Source organism: Lepidothrix coronata, unplaced genomic scaffold (assembly GCF_001604755.1).
Source record: "Lepidothrix coronata isolate B3197 unplaced genomic scaffold, Lepidothrix_coronata-1.0 Scaffold144, whole genome shotgun sequence".
NCBI classification, from domain to species: domain Eukaryota; kingdom Metazoa; phylum Chordata; class Aves; order Passeriformes; family Pipridae; genus Lepidothrix; species Lepidothrix coronata.
The window spans coordinates 139,193-156,689 of record NW_016690324.1 but is presented as its reverse complement, the minus strand read 5'-3'; the positions used below and the strand labels follow the sequence as shown (position 1 = coordinate 156,689).

Genomic DNA, 17,497 nt, shown 5'->3' with positions numbered 1-17,497 from the left:
CACACCCTCCTGTACATACCCCAGGAGCATCTGTTTTGGCAACAGGAAGGAGGCAGATGATGGGTGTTGTGCTCCTGTGCTAACACCGAGCAGGTTTTCCCCCTGCTCTGGAGGAACAGGGCTCCACTGCCCCAAATCTGGCTCTCCTGGGGTGACAGGCTGTCTCCCAAGCCTCAAAACTTCCTCGGGCATTGCAGCTGGATCTGTGAGCCCTGAGCCCTGTTCCCAGATGCAGGGAGGTGGACAGCTCTGCTCCCTGCAGTCTCTGTGCCATCCCTGATCTGCAGAAGCCTTGTGCCTCTGCTGCAAAGCTCGGGGCTGCAGTGCAGAGCTGCAGGAAGAGACAGGCAGATGAAGATCGGGGTTACATCCTCCCTTCAAAACATCTTCTGCAGCTGCTTGGAGTCTTTGTAGCAGGTTTCTGGCCAAGCAGGTGACCTGTAGGCTGCTGCAGGAATGGGGTGTGTTCAGCCCCCCAGATGCTGCTGGGACAGGGATGCCCATTCCTACTTACACACAGGGGCAAGGCAGAGGAGCCCACATCTCTACAGGGAGGGTGAAAAAGCTTCAACCAGGCTGTTTTCTGCCAAGAACGGTTATTTTGTTATAAGGGGACATTTTACAGGAAGGCATCAAGGGAATTTTCAGTGGGATAACACCCAGCTAAGTTGTTTCAGCTTCCCTGGTTTGTTTCTACATGTTGTTGCTTCTCAACCTTGGCTGGTTTTGAAGTGTTGTAATAATATTGTGTTATTATTCCTAACACTGCTTTGATATTTTGAAGGTGAAGCTTTCCTCACCCAGCTGTTCTGAGGAAGACTTGGGTATTCGCGACTTTTTGTTCTGGCTTGGAAACAATTGAAAGTGCTGGAATTTCCCGCTTTTGGAAATTCCAGTTCTTTTCTCCCGAGTGCTGGGGGAAGTGCAAACAAACTGTTTGGGGGTGTAGCCTCTACGGCATGTGCCTTTTGACTGCTTCTTCAGCAGCTTGAAAGCACAGGAAACCGCGTGCGAGGACGGATGGATGCCATCAAGTCTGATTTGTATCTCTGGTTTATGAAAGCATCATCCACACAACGGCACAAACCCTGCCGGGGATTTTCAGAGGCATGAAGCGAAGCTCTTGGTGAAATCCCTGTGCTGCTGCCAGCCCCATATGCATTTTCAGCCCCTTTCTCAGCAGCAGTGTTGCTCAGAGGGGCTTTGGGGTGTCATCAGAGCCCTCCCTGGAGCTGAGGCAGGGCTCTTGCGCGAGTTTGCCTAGACGAGCAAGGAAACACTAAGGCTCCTCAGTCCCACCCAAACTTGCCCCAATAAATCGACTGCTCTTGCCCCAGGGTCAGCAACAGTAAGGTTTTATTAATCAGATTTGAAATTGTCTTTTCAATCTGGGTATATTCCTAGCTTAGTGGCAGGTTTGGGTATGAAGTGTTTTGCTTCAAGACAATCTCCCTACCCAGACCCCTCTGCTCCCCTCCCCGAGACTCCCCCGCTTGCAATGTGGTGCCGCTGTCCAGCGCAAAGTGAGTCGTCCTGTGCAGGGAACCGAGTGTCCCCTGAAGCCCCCGAAGCTGCGGTGACATCAAGGCAGTGGGTGGGTGCTGGCTCAGACACGAAGAAGGGGCCCCCGCTGCCGCCTAGTCCTCCCCCCCACACAGGGCCAGCAGAGCCTTGCGGTAGTCGCCAGAGGTGTCCTTCTGCAAGAGGGAGACCCACGTCAGAGAAACAGCCCTGGGGAAGCCCAGTTCAAGGTGCTGAGCACAGGGAAGGCACGGCTCCATGTCCAGGCCACCCTGCAGGTATCTGTGCAGCAGTGGAAGATGTCAGCACATCCTCTCTACAGCCAGACTGGCCACCACTGAGGCTGGTGGGAGCATGTTCCCCCTCCCCAGGTGATGCTCAGCCCTTGTACCACTCATGCCAGCACTCACAGCTCCTCAGGTCCCTTCAGGGCTCAGGGCTCAGCCAGACAAGGTGATGAGCGGGGGAGGGACATCCCTATCCCCTCACCTCAATCATGTGGTGCAGCGATTTGTCGAACAGGTCTATGAACTCGCCCCGGATGTTGAGCAGGTCAATCTCGCTCCGGGAAATCATGATCCGGGTCAGAGTCCTCTCATCTGTGCCAGCACCCTGCAAGGAGGAGCTCGAACAAATAACCCTGCAGGGACTGGGGCTCACAGATCCACCTGGCATCTCCAGCACAGTCCAAGCTGTGGATCAGGTCCACAGGAGGGCGACAAAAAAGATCAGAGGGCTGGAACACCGCTCCTGTTAGGAAAGGCTGAGGCAGTTGGGGTTGTTCAGCCTAAATAGGAGAAGGCTTTGGAGAGACCTTATTGCAATCTTTTAGTACTTAAAGGGGGCTTTAAAAAGATAGGGACAGACTTTTTAGCAGGGTCTGTAGTGATAGAAAAGGTATAAAGAAGAAATTTTTTGCAATGAAGGTGGTGAAACTGGCACAAGTTGCCCAGAAAGGCCCATCCCTGGAAACATTCCAAGCCAGGCTGGATGCAGCCCTGAGCAGTCTGACCTACTTGAAGATGTCTCTACTTATTTCAGGGGTTTGGACTAGACGGCCTTTAAAGGTCCCTTCCTACCCAAACTGTTCTATGATCTCTCCTTGGACATATGCTGGACTTGCTTCTGGCAAGACACCAGCCTGACACATCTCCTGCTGTCCCCAGGTATTGGTTTGAGCTCAGCCCTGCCCTACTCCCCTCAGGGACAGCCAGGGCACAAAACCCATCCCTGTCATGGGATTACTGAGTCCCAAAGGATGTCTGCCCAGCAGAGCCCCCTCCTCAGCCCAGTCTCAGGAGAACCTGTCCGCACCTTCATGGACTTGTAGAGCTTGTCAGCGAAGAAGGCCGGCTTGTTCTTCACACTCCGGACTGCAACACACAGAGGGCAGGGAAAGTGGGCTCATGGCACCCAGGGGACATGTCACAGCAAGGAGCTGTGCCACCCACTGGGTCAACTACGAGCCCTCCTTGGTACAATGGTGCAGGCTTGGCCCCGTAGTAGGATGCCCTATAAATGCCTCAACCCCACACCACACTGGGAGTCTCCATGGCCCAAAGGCAGCAGGAATCTGCCACCATGTTGCCTGGGCAGAGGCAGGCAAAGGGGCTGCCTGCCCTGCAGGGAGCCCTGTCCTGAGGGAACACCCGCCAGGCACTGACCAATGGCCACGAAGGCGTCCTTCACATCTCCCGACATCCGCTTCTTGATGGCGTGCTCCACGTCGTGGTTGGTCATTTTGATGAACTCCTGGAACACTGGGGAGGGGGGAGAGGAAAGGGTCACTGCCAAGCCACTCCATCCCAGCCCTGGGCACTCAGGAGACTCAGGCCTCAGCCGTGGACCAGGTGGGACCAGAGCAGGCTTGGGTGACTTCAAGTAGCCACCTCAAATGCCACACCATCTCCTCCCACTGTCTCATCCCCACCACTGCTGGGGAGACAGGGCTCAACCTCAGCCTTGGGGAGACCCCCATCCCATCCAGCCCAAATGCAAGCTGAGGGTCCAGCTGCAGTGGGGAAATGTGGTCCTACCTCTGCGGAGGTGGGGGTAGCTGCGGGTGCAGAGGATGCTGAGGAAGCGGGTCTCCAGGGAGTCACTGGAGTCGTTGCTGGAGACATCAGCGAGTTTCTGGAAGAGCAACCAAGAGTGAAGAGGGAGGCAAGGGGATGGGTATGGCAGAGAGGGGATCAGGCAATTCCCACTTCTGGTGAGCCAGGGAAGCCAGCCCTGTGTCCTATGCTGCCAGGAACACAGGTGCTGCATGCAGGCAATGGGCAGAATCAGTCCCCAAGGGCAGGAAGGTGCCCTCCTGCATCTGTCCCCTTGTCTTCTACCCTGATGCAAGGATGTCAGAGTCCCGAGCATGTGGTCAGAAGAGCCCAGTTTGTGGGGCTGCAATTCCCAGCCCCAGCCCTGCACCCCAGGACCACAGCATCCCCTCAAACATGCAGAAGGGTGAGGAGCAAAAGGGCAGGCACTCACCAGGGTCTCAGCAACAACCTGGTGGAGAGAGAGAGAGACAGGAAGACAACAGGGTCAAAAGGTGCTGCTCAACCTTTATCCTTCCCTGACAAAGCAAGGGAAGTCTAGCAAAATCCCTTAAAATTACCTGTCCCCAGCTCCCCTGCTTCCCCATGAGCAGGACCTGTGTCCTCCTCCAGTTTGGCCTTTACACCAGTACCTTGGGAGAGTGGTCTTTGGCCAAATGAAGTGAGCCCCCCACCCCTGGGGCTTGGGTGCCTGTTGCTCCTCAGGGAGTGTCCTTGCCTAGCCATGGGCTGGCTCCCATCAGCCTGCCCACCTCTGCCAGGCGCAGGCAGAGGGATAAGAGCAGCTTTGCCGACAAAATGCAGTGTGGTGCCAGGTCAGGTGCCACCTGGCTGGCTTGTCCCTGGCTTGTCATCCCTGGCTCTCTCTTTCTGTGCAGCAGGACGAGGTGAGCAGCAGCACATGCAGCAGGCATGCAGGCAGTGCATGGGCAGGGGTACAGGCAGTGCATGGGCAGGGGTGCAGGCAGCACTTGTGGCTGAGATGCAGGCAGTGCAGCATCCACTCCCTCTGCTGGCAGCAGCCCTGCTGGGAATGCTGTAGTGCTCTCCCATGCTTTGGAGCATTCAGGACAGCACAGGCACAGGACAGAAAAGCGACAGCTCAGGTTTGACCCTGCTCAGAGCTTCCCAGCCCCCTTCAGAAAAGACCTGGCCCAGAGGAGCACACAGAATCAGGCCTAGAAGCTTTACCTCCAAAAGTATCACTTCACCTGGCTCTCCCACTGCAGTTTACAGAGACCCTGCCCCAGCAGCATTTGCTTCCCTGAGGATGCCATTTCCAGACCAGCGGATGCAACATCCTCTTTTTTTTTTAATGCAGAGCCCATAAGAGCACTGCCAATACAGGTCTTACCTTGGCATCTTCGTGTGCCTGTGTGAGGTTCTCTGGTCCTTCGTCGCGGTTGCCCTGCGGTTGGATACAAAAGTCATGGAGCTGGGGAGAGGACACCTCCTGGGAGAGCCCCAAGTGAGAGGGTGGCAGACAGGGTCCAGCAGCACTGCCTAACCAGGCAGTGATGCTCTGCCTTCTCCATAGCCACCGTCCTTGCAGACCCCTAGCACTGCCTGTGGGCAGGAAGGAGACAATCCCCAGGGAGAGCTGCCCTTACCAGAGCCAGTGAGACAAGAATCCTCTTGAAATGCCCCGATGTGTCGGAGCTCAGGTCATCTTCCAGGCTCTTGTGGTAGGCTGTGGAGAAGGGATGGCTGAGCCCTGCACCCTGCCTGCAGCTCAGCTTCCCACCTAGCAGTGCCTTTTGTGCCCGTGGGATGGCAGTGGCCATCTTCCAGCCCTTGCATGGCTGAAGCAGATTCCCCCATCTGCTGTTTTCAGGCCCAGGGAGGAGGGGATCAGCCCAGCAGCTATAATGCCCTGAGCATGAGCAGAGTGCTAAGGTGCTCTGGAGGAAATGGGATCATTGCAAAAGAGCTCTCAGGAGAGGAGACATTGATGGCAGAGCTGGGGTATGTCACTGTGAGATTGAGAGAGGCCAGGAGCAGTGCTCTGCTGGAGGGACTCTTAGACCTTCACAGCACCGACCCGTGGACCCAGTTCAGAGACAAAACTGCTGCCAAGGAAGGGCCTTACACAACACTGTACATGGTTTGTGCCCAGGGCCTGGGTGCTCCCACATCCCTCCTGTGCCGTACCTTCCTGATATGCCTCGTTGATAGCCCGGATCTCCTGGTTGTTCCGCGTGGCCATGATTTCAATGAGGACGCTCTCGTCCGTGCCGGCCCCCTGGAAGACAGTGGCATGGCAGATAGCTGCAGGTACCAGGACTGGATGGAGACACGGTGGCACTGCCCCACGATGCCAGGCAAGGAGGGGCTGCTCTAACCCCAGGGCAACCACATGCCAAAAGTTCATGTCCAGCAAATGTCCCCAAGGGCTGGTAGGAACCAACATGAAAATGTCCAAGTACACTGATAGTGGGGTCCCATCTGGTGGATAGCAGTGCATGTTATTGGTTTGCCCCTACCCTGGCTCTCCTGTGGCTACAAGCTGGCTGAGCATGCTGGGCTGCAAAGAGGCCAGACTGGGCTCCCAGCAGGTCTTGAGTGCAAACTAAGTCTTTGTCCTGGTGCTTTCTGCTCTTTCCTTCTGTAGAGGAAATGAGAGCCTGGAGTGTGAGAAGCTGGGGGGCACTCACAGCCCTGGGCCACAGCCTGCGGGTGCAGCCACAGTGAAAACCACCTCGTCCTCCCGTGTTGGCACTGACACCAGCAGTGTGGCAATTACCTCCACAGCCTTCCTCAGCTGCTTGGCATCGTACTGCGCTGGCGTCAGCATGAGCCCGAGGATCAGCTTGGCCAAGCTGCCCGACAGCTCGGATTTCAGGTCTGCCATCAGGTCCTGCAAAAGCGTTTGAGGGTTCAGTCCCCAGTTGCTTCTGCAGGGACGGACTGGTCAAAGCAACACGGGTGAGAAAACAGGAGAGGAGAGTGTGGAGGTGGGAGACCCTTGGGGTGGTTTAAGGTCACATTTTGGGGGTGGATCTGGAGACATCCTGGCTCTGGAGTCCTCTGTGCGGGATCGAGGATGGGGCAAGTGAAGGGGAAGGGACACCCTCCCTTGGGCTGGTGGGGCACCCACAGTGGGAGGCTGCTGTGACAACTCTGTTTTCCTTGGGGGAGTCATGCCAGGGCACATTGGGGTGCCTCAGCTGCCCACTGCTCCCTTAGCAGGAATCCTTTCAGTGAGGGGCCGATCTCTGCATGGGAGAGGGCAGGATATGGAGAGAAGGAGGGAGCAGGGTGGGATGGGGCTGCAGTACCCTGCCGTAGTGAGCCTTGTAAGCCTTAAGGATCTGCTGCCTCTGGGCGTTGCTCCTCTTGGTCACCACCTCGATGATGGCCCCTTCATCCGTGCCTGCAATGACAGCAGTGATGCTGGGGAGGGCCGAGGGGGACTGCAGAGCCACGCTGTGTCACCCCAATCATGGGCACATCACCACCCCCACAAACTGGGCAGGTGGGGAAGGGAGAGCTCTCACAGCTCCAAAACCATCTCTCTATTCCCCCTGAGGCTTCCATGCAGCCCTGCATGGGCTAGTGTGGATTTTCTGCCCCAGGAGCTGTTGAGGAGCAACAGGACACAGCTGAACTCCTGGCCCCCACTTACCCAGGCCCTTCATCGCCTTCCTCAGCACCTGTGCATCCCCATCATCATTGAAGTCTCCCGCGGGCTGCACGGTTCCTCGCAGCTGTGGATGCACAGAGGGGTTTAGGTTCATCTCTGAGATGGGAGGATGGGAGGATGGGAGGGAGAGGGAGGGAGATGGAGAGAGGGAGGAAAGGTGCCACCCGGCAAGCTGAGGCCAAAGCAAGTCGTGTTAGTGCAAGCACCTGGGGCTCAGTGAGGATGTCCCCGCCCCTGTCACCCCTTCCATTAAGGGGCAAACCATAGCCAGGCCAGCAAAGAGCAGGAAGAAGACAGCAACAGACAGTTCCCGAAGTCTTGGTGTCCTGCTCTGTGTCACACCTGCCTCCCCTAGCACTGAGACACCTCAGCCTGGGCTGGTCACATCACTGAGAGCCAGAAGAGGAGTCGCTGAAAGGGTGCCCACTTCTGCTCTGTGATTCTACCCTCCTTACAGCTCTGAACACGTCTCCATTCTCCTTGCATGTAGGCCTCAGGGTGTCTTTTCTGCACATCCCAAAGCACCCTTTTGCGGATGCCTCCAGCTGCATGCAGGGTGCTGATTCCTCATGGCATGGCTGTGCCCTGGCCAGCCCTGGGCTACCCCAGGGAGCAGGAGGTTTCTGGTTGGCACTGGAGCCAGGGCTGCAAGTGATGCATTTCACAGACATGCAGGACCCACAGCCCCAAGAGAGGAAGGCCTCAGAGAGAGGAAGGGGTTAGTGGAGCCCATGGGGGGCGGCCAGCCCTGCCAGGGTTACATCCTGCCAACCTCGTACCCCAAAACCAGAGAACGGCATCGAGAGAGGAGCGAGAGGCAGAGCAGAGCTGAGGGGCTGGCCGTGCCCCGTGGCAGAGAGGAGCAGCCAGGGGTCCCAAGCTGGCAGGCAGCAGAGAGAGAGTACAGGGGGGCTGGGGGTTCTAACCTCTACTTTGGCCACCGCACTAAGCTCCCACATCCGATAGGCCACCTGCGCCGCCTCAGGGAAGAACTCACCTGCAGCACTGCAATGGGAGGGCAAGGACAGGGGACAGTGAGCCATGGGGGGCTGCACCCACCAGCAGCCCCACCTCTTTCTGTTATGCCCCTCTACAAGGGGCATTTTGTATCCGCTGGGTGCCGGGCATGGGGCAGGAGCCAGGTGCTTGCTGTGGGGCTGGGTGGGTGGGAATGGGGGAAAATGGGTGGTGAATCCCACAGCAGAGCACCCTCCCTCCAGGGGTTTGTCCCTGCCCTGTGGGGCTCCCATGTGCCAAGAACAGACCATGGCACCATGGCTGGTCATGCAGAGGAGCCACGGGGCCCCCTGTACTGCTGTTCCTGCAGGTGCTGCTGGTCCAGGCGCTCCACCAGGCTCTGACCAGGAGGTGGGTACCCAGCACCAAGGGGATGAAGAGGGACAAAGAGGGGGTGACAGGCGGTCTTACTCATCATCCCCTCCGCACAGCTTCAGCAGGGCCTTCTTGTACTCCCCGGAGGTGTCCTCCTGGAAAGGCAGATGGAGATGGAGAACCACACAGGTAGGGTCAAGGTAGTGCCATGGGATGGGCTCATGGAGAGGGGTCTCCCTGAGCCTTGTCCTTAGAGATGGACACCTGGCACAGGGTGTCTGGGGAGGAGGCTCAGCCCTCCCAGGGGTGCTGGTATCACAAGGGAGGCAGCACTAGCAGCTGCTTGGAGGGTGACCAGGGACCCCCAGCACTTACCTTTATCATGTTGTAGAGAGATTTCTCATACTTGGTCCTGAACACCTCCCGGATGTCCAGCATGTCGATCTCACTGCGGGACACCATGATGCGGATCAGGGTGTTGTCTCTTGTGCCCAGCCCCTGCAATGGAGGAACCCTTACATCAAGCCTGGGATGGCCAAACAACCCTGTTCAACCCACCACATGTGGGACCCTCTATCCAGTTTCTACCCAGCCCTGGATCTGAAGGAATAACTCCTTTGGAGGAAAGAGCAGAGACCCCAGGTCACACAGGTCCTGTCTTCATGGACCTGTGTCACCCTGCTCTCCAGAAGCACCCCATGGTAGGGGGGCCCTCCTTTGGCCAGCTCCCTCAATGCTGTGGAGGTCCCTGTGGAGAAGAGGTGATTCACTCACCTTCATGGCCTTGTAGAGCCTTTCAGCAAAATATTCTGCCGTGCTTCTGACACACTTCACTGCAGGGAAATTGAGCCATGGTGAGGGATGCCAGCACCCAGCTTCACCAGTGCCCCCAGTCTCCAAGCACCCACACTCCTTGGGAATCACATCCAGCATCCCCACCCACCCTGAAGGAGCCTACCTGAGCTCCATAAAACCAGGTACAGCCGCAGCCCTGACCCTGCTGGCCCTGGTGCTGAGCCCTCCCACTCCAGCAAGGCCACCGACATGTTTTTGCAGCATCCCCACTCAGGGACTGGCTTACCCACGGCCAGCATCAGCTTCTCAAAGTCACCAGAGAGCTCTCCCCGAATGCTTCTCTCAATTGGCTTCCCAGCAATCTTCAGATATTCATCAAAGACTGTGGGATGAGAGCAAGGCAATGCCTGGAGGAGCTGACAAGATACCTTCAAGCCCACCCCGAGCTTGCAGGAGATGCTCACCCAGGCGGAGATGCTGCTTGCTCCTCCGGCCGAGGATGTAGATGAACTGGGCCTCATCCGTGCCCCATTTCAGCTCGCCAGCTTCCAGCAGGTCCTTGTGGGATGGGGAGGGTGGCACAGCCCAAGTCAGGGTGTTGCTAATGGGGGGCTCTACCCATGCATGGGTGCTCTTGGCACCCACCTGCCTTTTGCAGGCCCAAATCCAGATGGTCCCAGTGCCACCAGCCCCGTCCCTGCCCAGATGCCACCTGTCACAGCGACCTGCCAAGCCTCACCTTGGCATCCTGCTCCACCAGGTCCTCGCTCACCACGTCGTCCTCCTCCCTGGCGCCCTGTGGGACAGGGACAGGCTCAGCCCTGCAGGGCACAGGCACCCACCACCTACAGATGCTGGACAGATGGACATACCTGAAGCAGAACGACGAGCATCTTCTTGAAGTGGCCTGATGTGTCTCCAACGATGTCAGCCTCCAGGTCTCTCTCATAGGCTGGTGGAAGAGGGAGAGGTCAGGGCCTGGAGAGCTGGGTCCCTTTACCTCTGCCCTTGTCTTGGCCCATGGAGGCACAGGGCAGCCCCTGCCCTTCCCCAGCCCTCACCATCTTTGTAGGCAGCCACCAGGTCGTGGATCTCCTGGTTGGTGCGGGAGGCGAGGATCTCGATAAGGCACTTCTCATCTGTGCCGATGCCCTGCGGGCAGAGACACAGCCCCATGAGCAGTGGGGCTGGCTGGGGTGTCCTTGGAGGGGCCCCGGGGGGGTTGCCCACCCCTTACCGAGATGGCATCTTTGATCTCCTTGGCATCACTGTAAGCTGGGGGACGCATCAGGCTCACGATCAGCCGCTCAAACTTCCCTGTCAGCTCGTACTTGAGGTCTGCAATGAGGTCCTGGTGGAGGAGGAGAAAGGGGCTGGGAAACCCTTTGCTCCACAGCACCTCTGAGTGGGTCCAGGGAGCGGTGGGTCCCTGCGTGGGCTGGTTGGTGGCAGCCACAGCCACCTGTGTCTGCAGTGGGAGCATGGACCAGGAGTGTTCCTGCCATTACCTTCCCATAGAGGGACTTGTAGGCTTGGCAGATCTCCACTCGCTGCTTGTTGCTCCTGGATGTGATGAGGTCAAGGATGGCCTCCTTGTCACTGCCTGTGGGGAGAGCCAGAAGTCATGGAGAGCCCACGGCTGGGCTCATCACAGCCATCCTGCCATGCCCAAAGCTGCTTTGGAGGCGGGACTGGAAGGAGAAGCAGAGCCAAGCTGTCCCCTGGGAGGAAAGGGAACCAGGAGAGCTTCAGCACACTGCTAAAGCAGACAGCTGAGAGGGGAGGTGATGCAGGATGCCCAGCCATGCAAGGGTCAACCAAAGGAACAGGGGACATCAAGGGTGGCCCCGGGGTGACAGTCTGGAGGAGTGTCCATACCAAATCCCTTCATGGCATTGTACAAGGCTTCTGCATCCTGGTTGGCGTCAAAGCCTTGGAAATCCTTCACCGAGCCCCTGTAGACCTAGGGGAAAGGAGGCAAGAAGGTACAAGGGGAAGGAGCAGCCCCAGCGGGATGGGGGAAGGAGAAGTTGAATCTGAGCAGGATTGAGGTGAGATCCGTTTCTGCTCGGGTTGCCCAAGGCCAAGCTCAGCCTCAAACATAAACACTTGTTCTTCTCTGCAGTTGTTTCCTTTCCTGTTTGCTCTCCTGGTTGCATAAACTGTGTGCCAGGTCACGGGAATACATCCATGGCCTTCACTCTCATATCACTGTTTGCTGCTTGTGCCCATGTGTAAGCCAGATACAGCCCTCTGCACCATGCCAGCAGGAGCCAAGGGGTCTGTTGACAGGGTCCTTCAGCTCTTTCAGTTCCCTGCACCACCTTGGGGGGGTGGCAGGAAAATGGGAGGCCCCAAGGGAAGATTGGACACCCTGAATGCAGGGGAAGGCCCTCAAGGACCAGAGTGATCCCCCTGCAATGCAGCCAGGCTGAAGAGAGTTATCAGGGCTGGATTCAGAACAACAAAGGAAATAATTTTCCACTGCCTGTTGCAAGCAGGGAACCCCTCTGGGTGCTGGGGATGCCCAAGCTCTGCATGGCCTCCAAGCAAGGAGACAAATTTACAGGCACAAAATCATCATGGGCTGCTAAGTGGAAAACACTGAGAATCACCAGAGCTACCAACAGCTTGTCCTGCCCCAGCATGCACTCCTGTGGGGCCTAGGCTGATCCAAGGGGTCAGAGCAGAGACCCTGGATATTGAGAAAGACTTTCCTGGGAGCCTGAGAAATCCTGGGTGTTGACATGATCCAATTCTATCTGCTCCTCTGCACCTCCAGGATGCACAACGGGCAGCCCAGGAGTGACACACCCAGAGACCTCAGGAAAAAGGAGGGACCATGTTCTCCCTCTGCAGGTCAGCTTTGCCTGTGGGAATTCACCCCAGGGGAGCCTGGGGACGGACTCTAAATGAGATCAGCACCACTCTGGGTGGAAGCAGATGTGAAACCAGCCTGACCCCACATAAGGAACTGGGATGCATCCCCTACAGAGGCACAGAGTGGGAATTGCTGAGCAGCAGCATTTCCTTAGCAGTCTCGCTGGGGAACAGGAGGGCTGGGAGCCAGGCTGAGCTGGGGCTGTCAGCTGTGTCAGCACCCTGGGAAACTGAGCATCCTCCCTTGGCTCTGCTTGTACCATGTGCCAGCTGGGTATGTGCACCTCCCAGGAATCACCTACTCAGGATCTACTGCATGGCTTCTTCAAGATCCCCAGGAGCTGTACAAAGGCCCAGGCCTGTTGCCAGCATGGGCATCTAAAGCCAACATGTCCTCAGAGAAGATGGGCACCAGTGTCCCTCTGCCTCCAGGAACGAACCCAGGACACAGGGCAGCTCCATACCCACAGCTCCCTGGGTCCCATCCCAGCACAACAACTCTGCTGCACATCACCAGCACCTTCAGAAAGAAACCAGCCTCTGTAGCCACTTTTCCAGAGGGAAACTGGGCACGTCCCGCAGGCTACTCCTACAGGAGTAGCTGCTGGCATTTGTGTCCCATGTGGCAGGGACCGAGAGGAGATGCTGCCCTTTGAGGGAGCCTGGTGGGCACGGAACAGATCGTATTGCAGGTGATTCATCGGGAGAGCTGGATTTAGCCCCACTTCCCGGCAGCTCCCAGACCCTTCCTGGTTTGGCACGAGCTGCTGCCACACACGTGTCTTGCAGAGATGTAAAGGAATTGCAAGGCAAAGGAGGTGCCTGGAGGCAGCAGGAGTGAACAAGGGTGGCCAGAGGGTGCTGGGGTTGCACAGGTGGTGCTGGGGAGCCAAGATTTTGGCCGTGGTTAAATGGAGAGGGGGAGCAAGGCTGTGTTCCTGCTTTCTGCACCCTCCAAGCATGAGCTGCCTGCCTTGCCACAATGCTGTCCTGGCCGGGGCAAGGGAAGCTGAGGCAGGAGCTCAGTGCTGTGCATCACCCCATGCTCCCTGCATTCTCTGTGGGAATGAGCCCCAGAGAGGGGCAGAAACATCACTTGGGAGGGAAACAGCATCCTGCCCTCTGCATACTCTTCATACCCCCATCCCGCTTTCAATCCCCTGTTTCAGCTGCCATGGGCCTCCTGCCTCCCCTCCTCCAGCCTCTGAGTCATCCCGGCCTGTCCGGGACCTCCCAGCTAAAAATAAGCCACACTGGGGCCAGGAGGGTGGAAGCAAAATTCCCAGCATGGCTTCGCTCTCTCCCACCACATGGCTGCTTGGGGTCCTGGACCACCGCAGGGGAATGTTCATCTGCACTGTAACTCAGTTTCTCCACCCAGAGCAATCACTGCCTCGGCTGGGCAGGAAGCTTCAGGTAATTGGGCTGGAGGAAACGACTGATTTCTCCAGGGAATGGAAAGCAGAGCGGAGAAGGGAGGCTCTGGGCTGGGACTCCTCCCCTTCCAGCAGGCTGTACCACGCCAGCCACAGCTGCCCACCGAGGCAGGGTTTTCCACCCACGCCGGATATTTTCCTGGCTGCAAGGGAGCACCTGCTCACCCAGCTGCCACATTGCACCAGCCTTGGCTTGGAGTGGGAAGTAATCCAGGCTGGGGAGGGGGGAGAGGCCCAAGTGGGGCTGCATGCTTTGCAGGATCAGGCAGGATTTCTCTCCAGTGGAAGCCCAAATCCCCAGTGCAACATCTCTTCTCCCCTTCCCACGGCCCTGCTTCTCTCCCCCATTCCACTGTGGTCCCAAAAGGATTTTTGCTCCTCGCTGTCCCTGCTCCCCAGCCTAGCACTTCCCCCATCTGCATCACATCCAGACAGCACTGTCTGGAGAGATAGGAATGTAAACAGGCTTTGGGCAGCATCGTGTCCCTGCACGTCACCACCCTTGCTGCATGTTGGATGTACTGCCCCAGCTCTGGGGTCTGCTCTGCAGCACTCCAGTCCCCATCCCTTCCATGTGGGGGTCACCCTTACCTTTCCTTTGGGTGCCATGGCTTCCCGAGCTGGAAATCACTGGAGCGAGGCCAAGGAGGAGCTGTGAGAGGGAACAGAAAGGTCAGTGTGAGCCAAAGCCCCCCTGTGTGGGTTGTGTTAGTTAAGGGAAGGTTTGCTCCCACCACGGGTGTGGGTGTGGTACCCACGGGAGGGCAATGCCAGGTACTGTGGGGAGGATCAGGGAGAGGGGCTTTGCTGGCCACCCTGTGGTCGCCAGAGCCTTTGGTATCTGGCACTGAGCTGGGGACTCCAAGGGCCAGGGGCAGTGCAGATGGGCCCCGTGCAGCTTCCTGCCAGTGCCAAGAGAAACTGGAGGGGGAAAAAAGTGCTGATATGTGGAAATGGGCTGAGCATCCTCTGCAGGGCCGGCCCTTCTCACTGCACCCCGCAGACCCCCTGGCTCCTGCTGGCATGGTGCAGAGGGCTGTATCTGGCTTACACATGGGCACAAGCAGCAAAGGGCCGGCCCCTTCTGCCCCCCTGCAGCCCCCAAGCCCTGGGGCCATCCCAGCTGCTGGGGATGTCCCATTGCCTCGTGGTGATGGGGCTGGGCAGCCCCCACGAGCTCCCACCGGCTTTTATCTGAGTTTCCGTGCAGCGATCAAGGCCACCACCGGTCCCACACATCCTGGAGCCCAGGAAACACAGATGGGTTTCCAGGGTAACGTGCAGGTTGTTTTCTAACACCAGCACCATTTATAGCTGCAACCCACTGCGGTGTGGGCTCTCCTCACCCTCCCAGAGAAAGTCCCCAGACAGCGCCATTTGCTCCGAGGAAGCTGGCAGAGGGAGAAAAACAGCTGGAAAATGGAGCCCGGCCATGAATGAACCTCTGAGCGTCAGCTGAGGCCAGCCATGAGGCACGGCCCCCTCCTTGCTCGCTCACCCTCCCTCTGAGACACGTTGCAGAAAAGCTCAAGGCAGAGCAGGGCTGCCCTGGGGGGATTTCTGACCCCGGACTAGTTTGGTTTCATGCCATGGAGCGAGCAGGAGAAATCACATGAAGTTCCCTGGCTTGGCTGCACATCCCTACCAGAGCAGTCATGGAGGGGGAGACCCAACTCCACAGCCATAGGTGTGGTTGAGTCCCCCCACTCGGGTGCAGGAAGCCTGTGGCACCCACAGGCATCCTTGCTGAGAGGGGGAAGTTTTGCAGAAAACCACAGCTGCCTTCACCTCCCCTTCCCTTTTCAGCTGGGGAGCCTCAGTGACCCTTCACATGGCTCCTGCCTGGGGGAGAGCCCCCATGTGCCCCACACGCAGCGGGGCCGCACTGCGGCCGGGTGCTGGGTGGGTGCCAAGGGATCCCACCCCCACCCACGCAGCCTTTTAGTGCCACTCTGGAGCCTGTCGGTGAAGCTGTGTACCCTCCTGGGAGCAGAGAAATCCCACCGTGGCACAGCCCTCCTGCCTGGCTCCAGGTTCATGTGGCAGCTGGGCTGAGACCACCCAACTTGTCTCAGCAGTGTCGGAGAATCGCCGACCACACCCAGTTCCCAACCTGTCCTTGCAGTGCCCTGTCCCTGTCCCCCACTGCTGCCAACACCTCTGCAGAGGCTGGGGGAGCAGCCCTGGGAAGATGCCCGGACAAACACATGGCATCCATCGGGCAGTGAAAACTACAGTGAAACCCAGGGGCGGCAGTGCCCCAGCATGGGGGTACACCTCCTCCCCCCAGACAGTGGAGAGGCTGGGGTTATGGGCCTCCCTGGACAAAAAGTGAGAAATCCTAAATTACGTGCACAGCCTTTGCAGAAGCCTCTGTCGCCCCAGCAGTGCAACCCTGCAGCCTCTCCAAGAGCTCCCTCATAGCTTTGGGCTCAGGGGTTGCACCCCAGGAGCCCGACTGCCTTGTGGGTCTCCCCCAGCACAGAGGCCACAACACCCAGTGCTCCACCACACGTTGTCCTGCCTGTGGGGAGCAAAGGGAGCTTCCCCGGGTTAAAAAAACCGGCACCCATCCTCCTGGTGGGACAAGGGAGGTCCCCCCACCCCACCGTCAAAATGCTTCCTGCCTTTCTAGAGCTCCGAGCCTCTGGGGTGCCGTAGGGTGCATTTACCTGTGCAAAACCTGGTAGGTACCAAACCAGGGGGGATCCTCAGCTTGGATCCCAGCTGGAGGGATGGGTGTTTCCGCAGCCGCGGCGGCAGCAAAGCGTGGACAAAGGCGCATCCTGGCCGGGACACACCCATGGGCCCCGCAGCAACGCCAGCGCCCACCCCAAAAAGCACCCGCAGGCAGCGCAGCCCCCCGGGGCCTTGTTAAAAAGAGATTTTTCATAAAAAGGAAAAAGCAGGGATCCCCCTGCAGACACCCCTTGGAGGGAGCCTCTGCTTGCACAGCTCACCGCCCAGCCAGGGCTTTCCAGGGCTTTCCTCCGCTCGCAGGAGGGTGGCTTTGGCACCCTCTGCTGCGGTGGGTTTGCAGACCCGCCCGTTCCCCCCGCACCCCCGGCACTGACCGGCAGCACGGGGCCTGTCCGGGGTGTTCGCAGGAGCAGCCGCCGCCCTCGGGGTGTTCTTGTGGCCGAGCGCTCGTCCTTGGCGAGCAGCTGTTTCCTCGCGGCGAGACGGAGACGTCACTGCTCATGAGCCCTCCAGTCCCCGCCTGCCGTGGCAGCGGGGCCAGGGACACATCCCACACCCGCTGCCACGCCAGACCTCAGCCAGGTGCCCGCGGCGCAGGGGGACCCAATGCCACCCGCAAAAGCACCCTGCCCCTGCCCCGGTATGGGGAAGGGGCTCACTTGGCACAACAGCCCCACCGGTGGGTGCAGGGGCCGTGTGCCAGCAGTGGCGACAGGCACAGTGCCAGGCAATGCCGGTGATAGCACTTCAGCTACGGAAACTTTATCCCCATCCATCCCACCCCCCGCTGTGGTTTCCTGGTGAATGCCAGGAGCAGGGTTCCCCACTGCCTCCCGGGCTGGTCCTGTTGTCAGCCACATTCCCCCTTTTCCTGGCTGGGAAATGTGCAGCCCTGACTCTCTGCAAGAGCTGGAGGAAGGAAGGGTGAGGTTGGCACCCCAGGACCTGATTAACGGGGAAGGTGCTGAGCGAGGCTCTGCAATGAGCATCCGTGGGGCAGGACCAGAGCTGGCACAGGGAGCTGGGTTTCCCCCAGACCTTCCCTCCAGTGCTGCAGACACAGGGTGAGAGGACCTTGCAGCACAGTGTGGGTGCAGATGCTGAGCCTCTCCGGGATGCTCCTGTCAGGCTGTACT

At 58.4% G+C, this 17,497-nt stretch overlaps 1 protein-coding gene across 2 annotated transcripts; it reads right to left on the bottom strand.

Moving 5' to 3' along the window:
* Nucleotides 1–1,334: 1,334 nt before the first annotated feature.
* On the bottom strand, nucleotides 1,335–16,858 carry ANXA6 (annexin A6). Of its 2 annotated transcripts, XM_017827950.1 has the most exons (26): nucleotides 16,736–16,858; nucleotides 14,253–14,313; nucleotides 11,224–11,308; nucleotides 10,854–10,948; nucleotides 10,583–10,696; nucleotides 10,407–10,497; nucleotides 10,218–10,297; nucleotides 10,085–10,141; nucleotides 9,810–9,903; nucleotides 9,632–9,727; nucleotides 9,325–9,383; nucleotides 8,926–9,048; nucleotides 8,647–8,705; nucleotides 8,145–8,223; nucleotides 7,201–7,282; nucleotides 6,854–6,948; nucleotides 6,319–6,432; nucleotides 5,727–5,817; nucleotides 5,186–5,265; nucleotides 4,930–4,983; nucleotides 4,009–4,026; nucleotides 3,558–3,654; nucleotides 3,186–3,281; nucleotides 2,836–2,894; nucleotides 2,011–2,133; nucleotides 1,335–1,697 (listed from the first exon to the last, which is right to left on the bottom strand). In XM_017827950.1, the coding sequence occupies exons 2-26, from the start codon at nucleotides 14,268–14,270 to the stop codon at nucleotides 1,638–1,640; spliced, it is 2,019 nt and encodes a 672-aa protein (XP_017683439.1). In that variant the 5' UTR covers nucleotides 14,271–14,313; nucleotides 16,736–16,858; the 3' UTR covers nucleotides 1,335–1,637. The 2 variants fall into 2 exon arrangements, with proteins under 2 accessions (XP_017683439.1, XP_017683440.1); XM_017827951.1 differs by lacking the exon at nucleotides 4,009–4,026.
* Nucleotides 16,859–17,497: the final 639 nt, after the last annotated feature.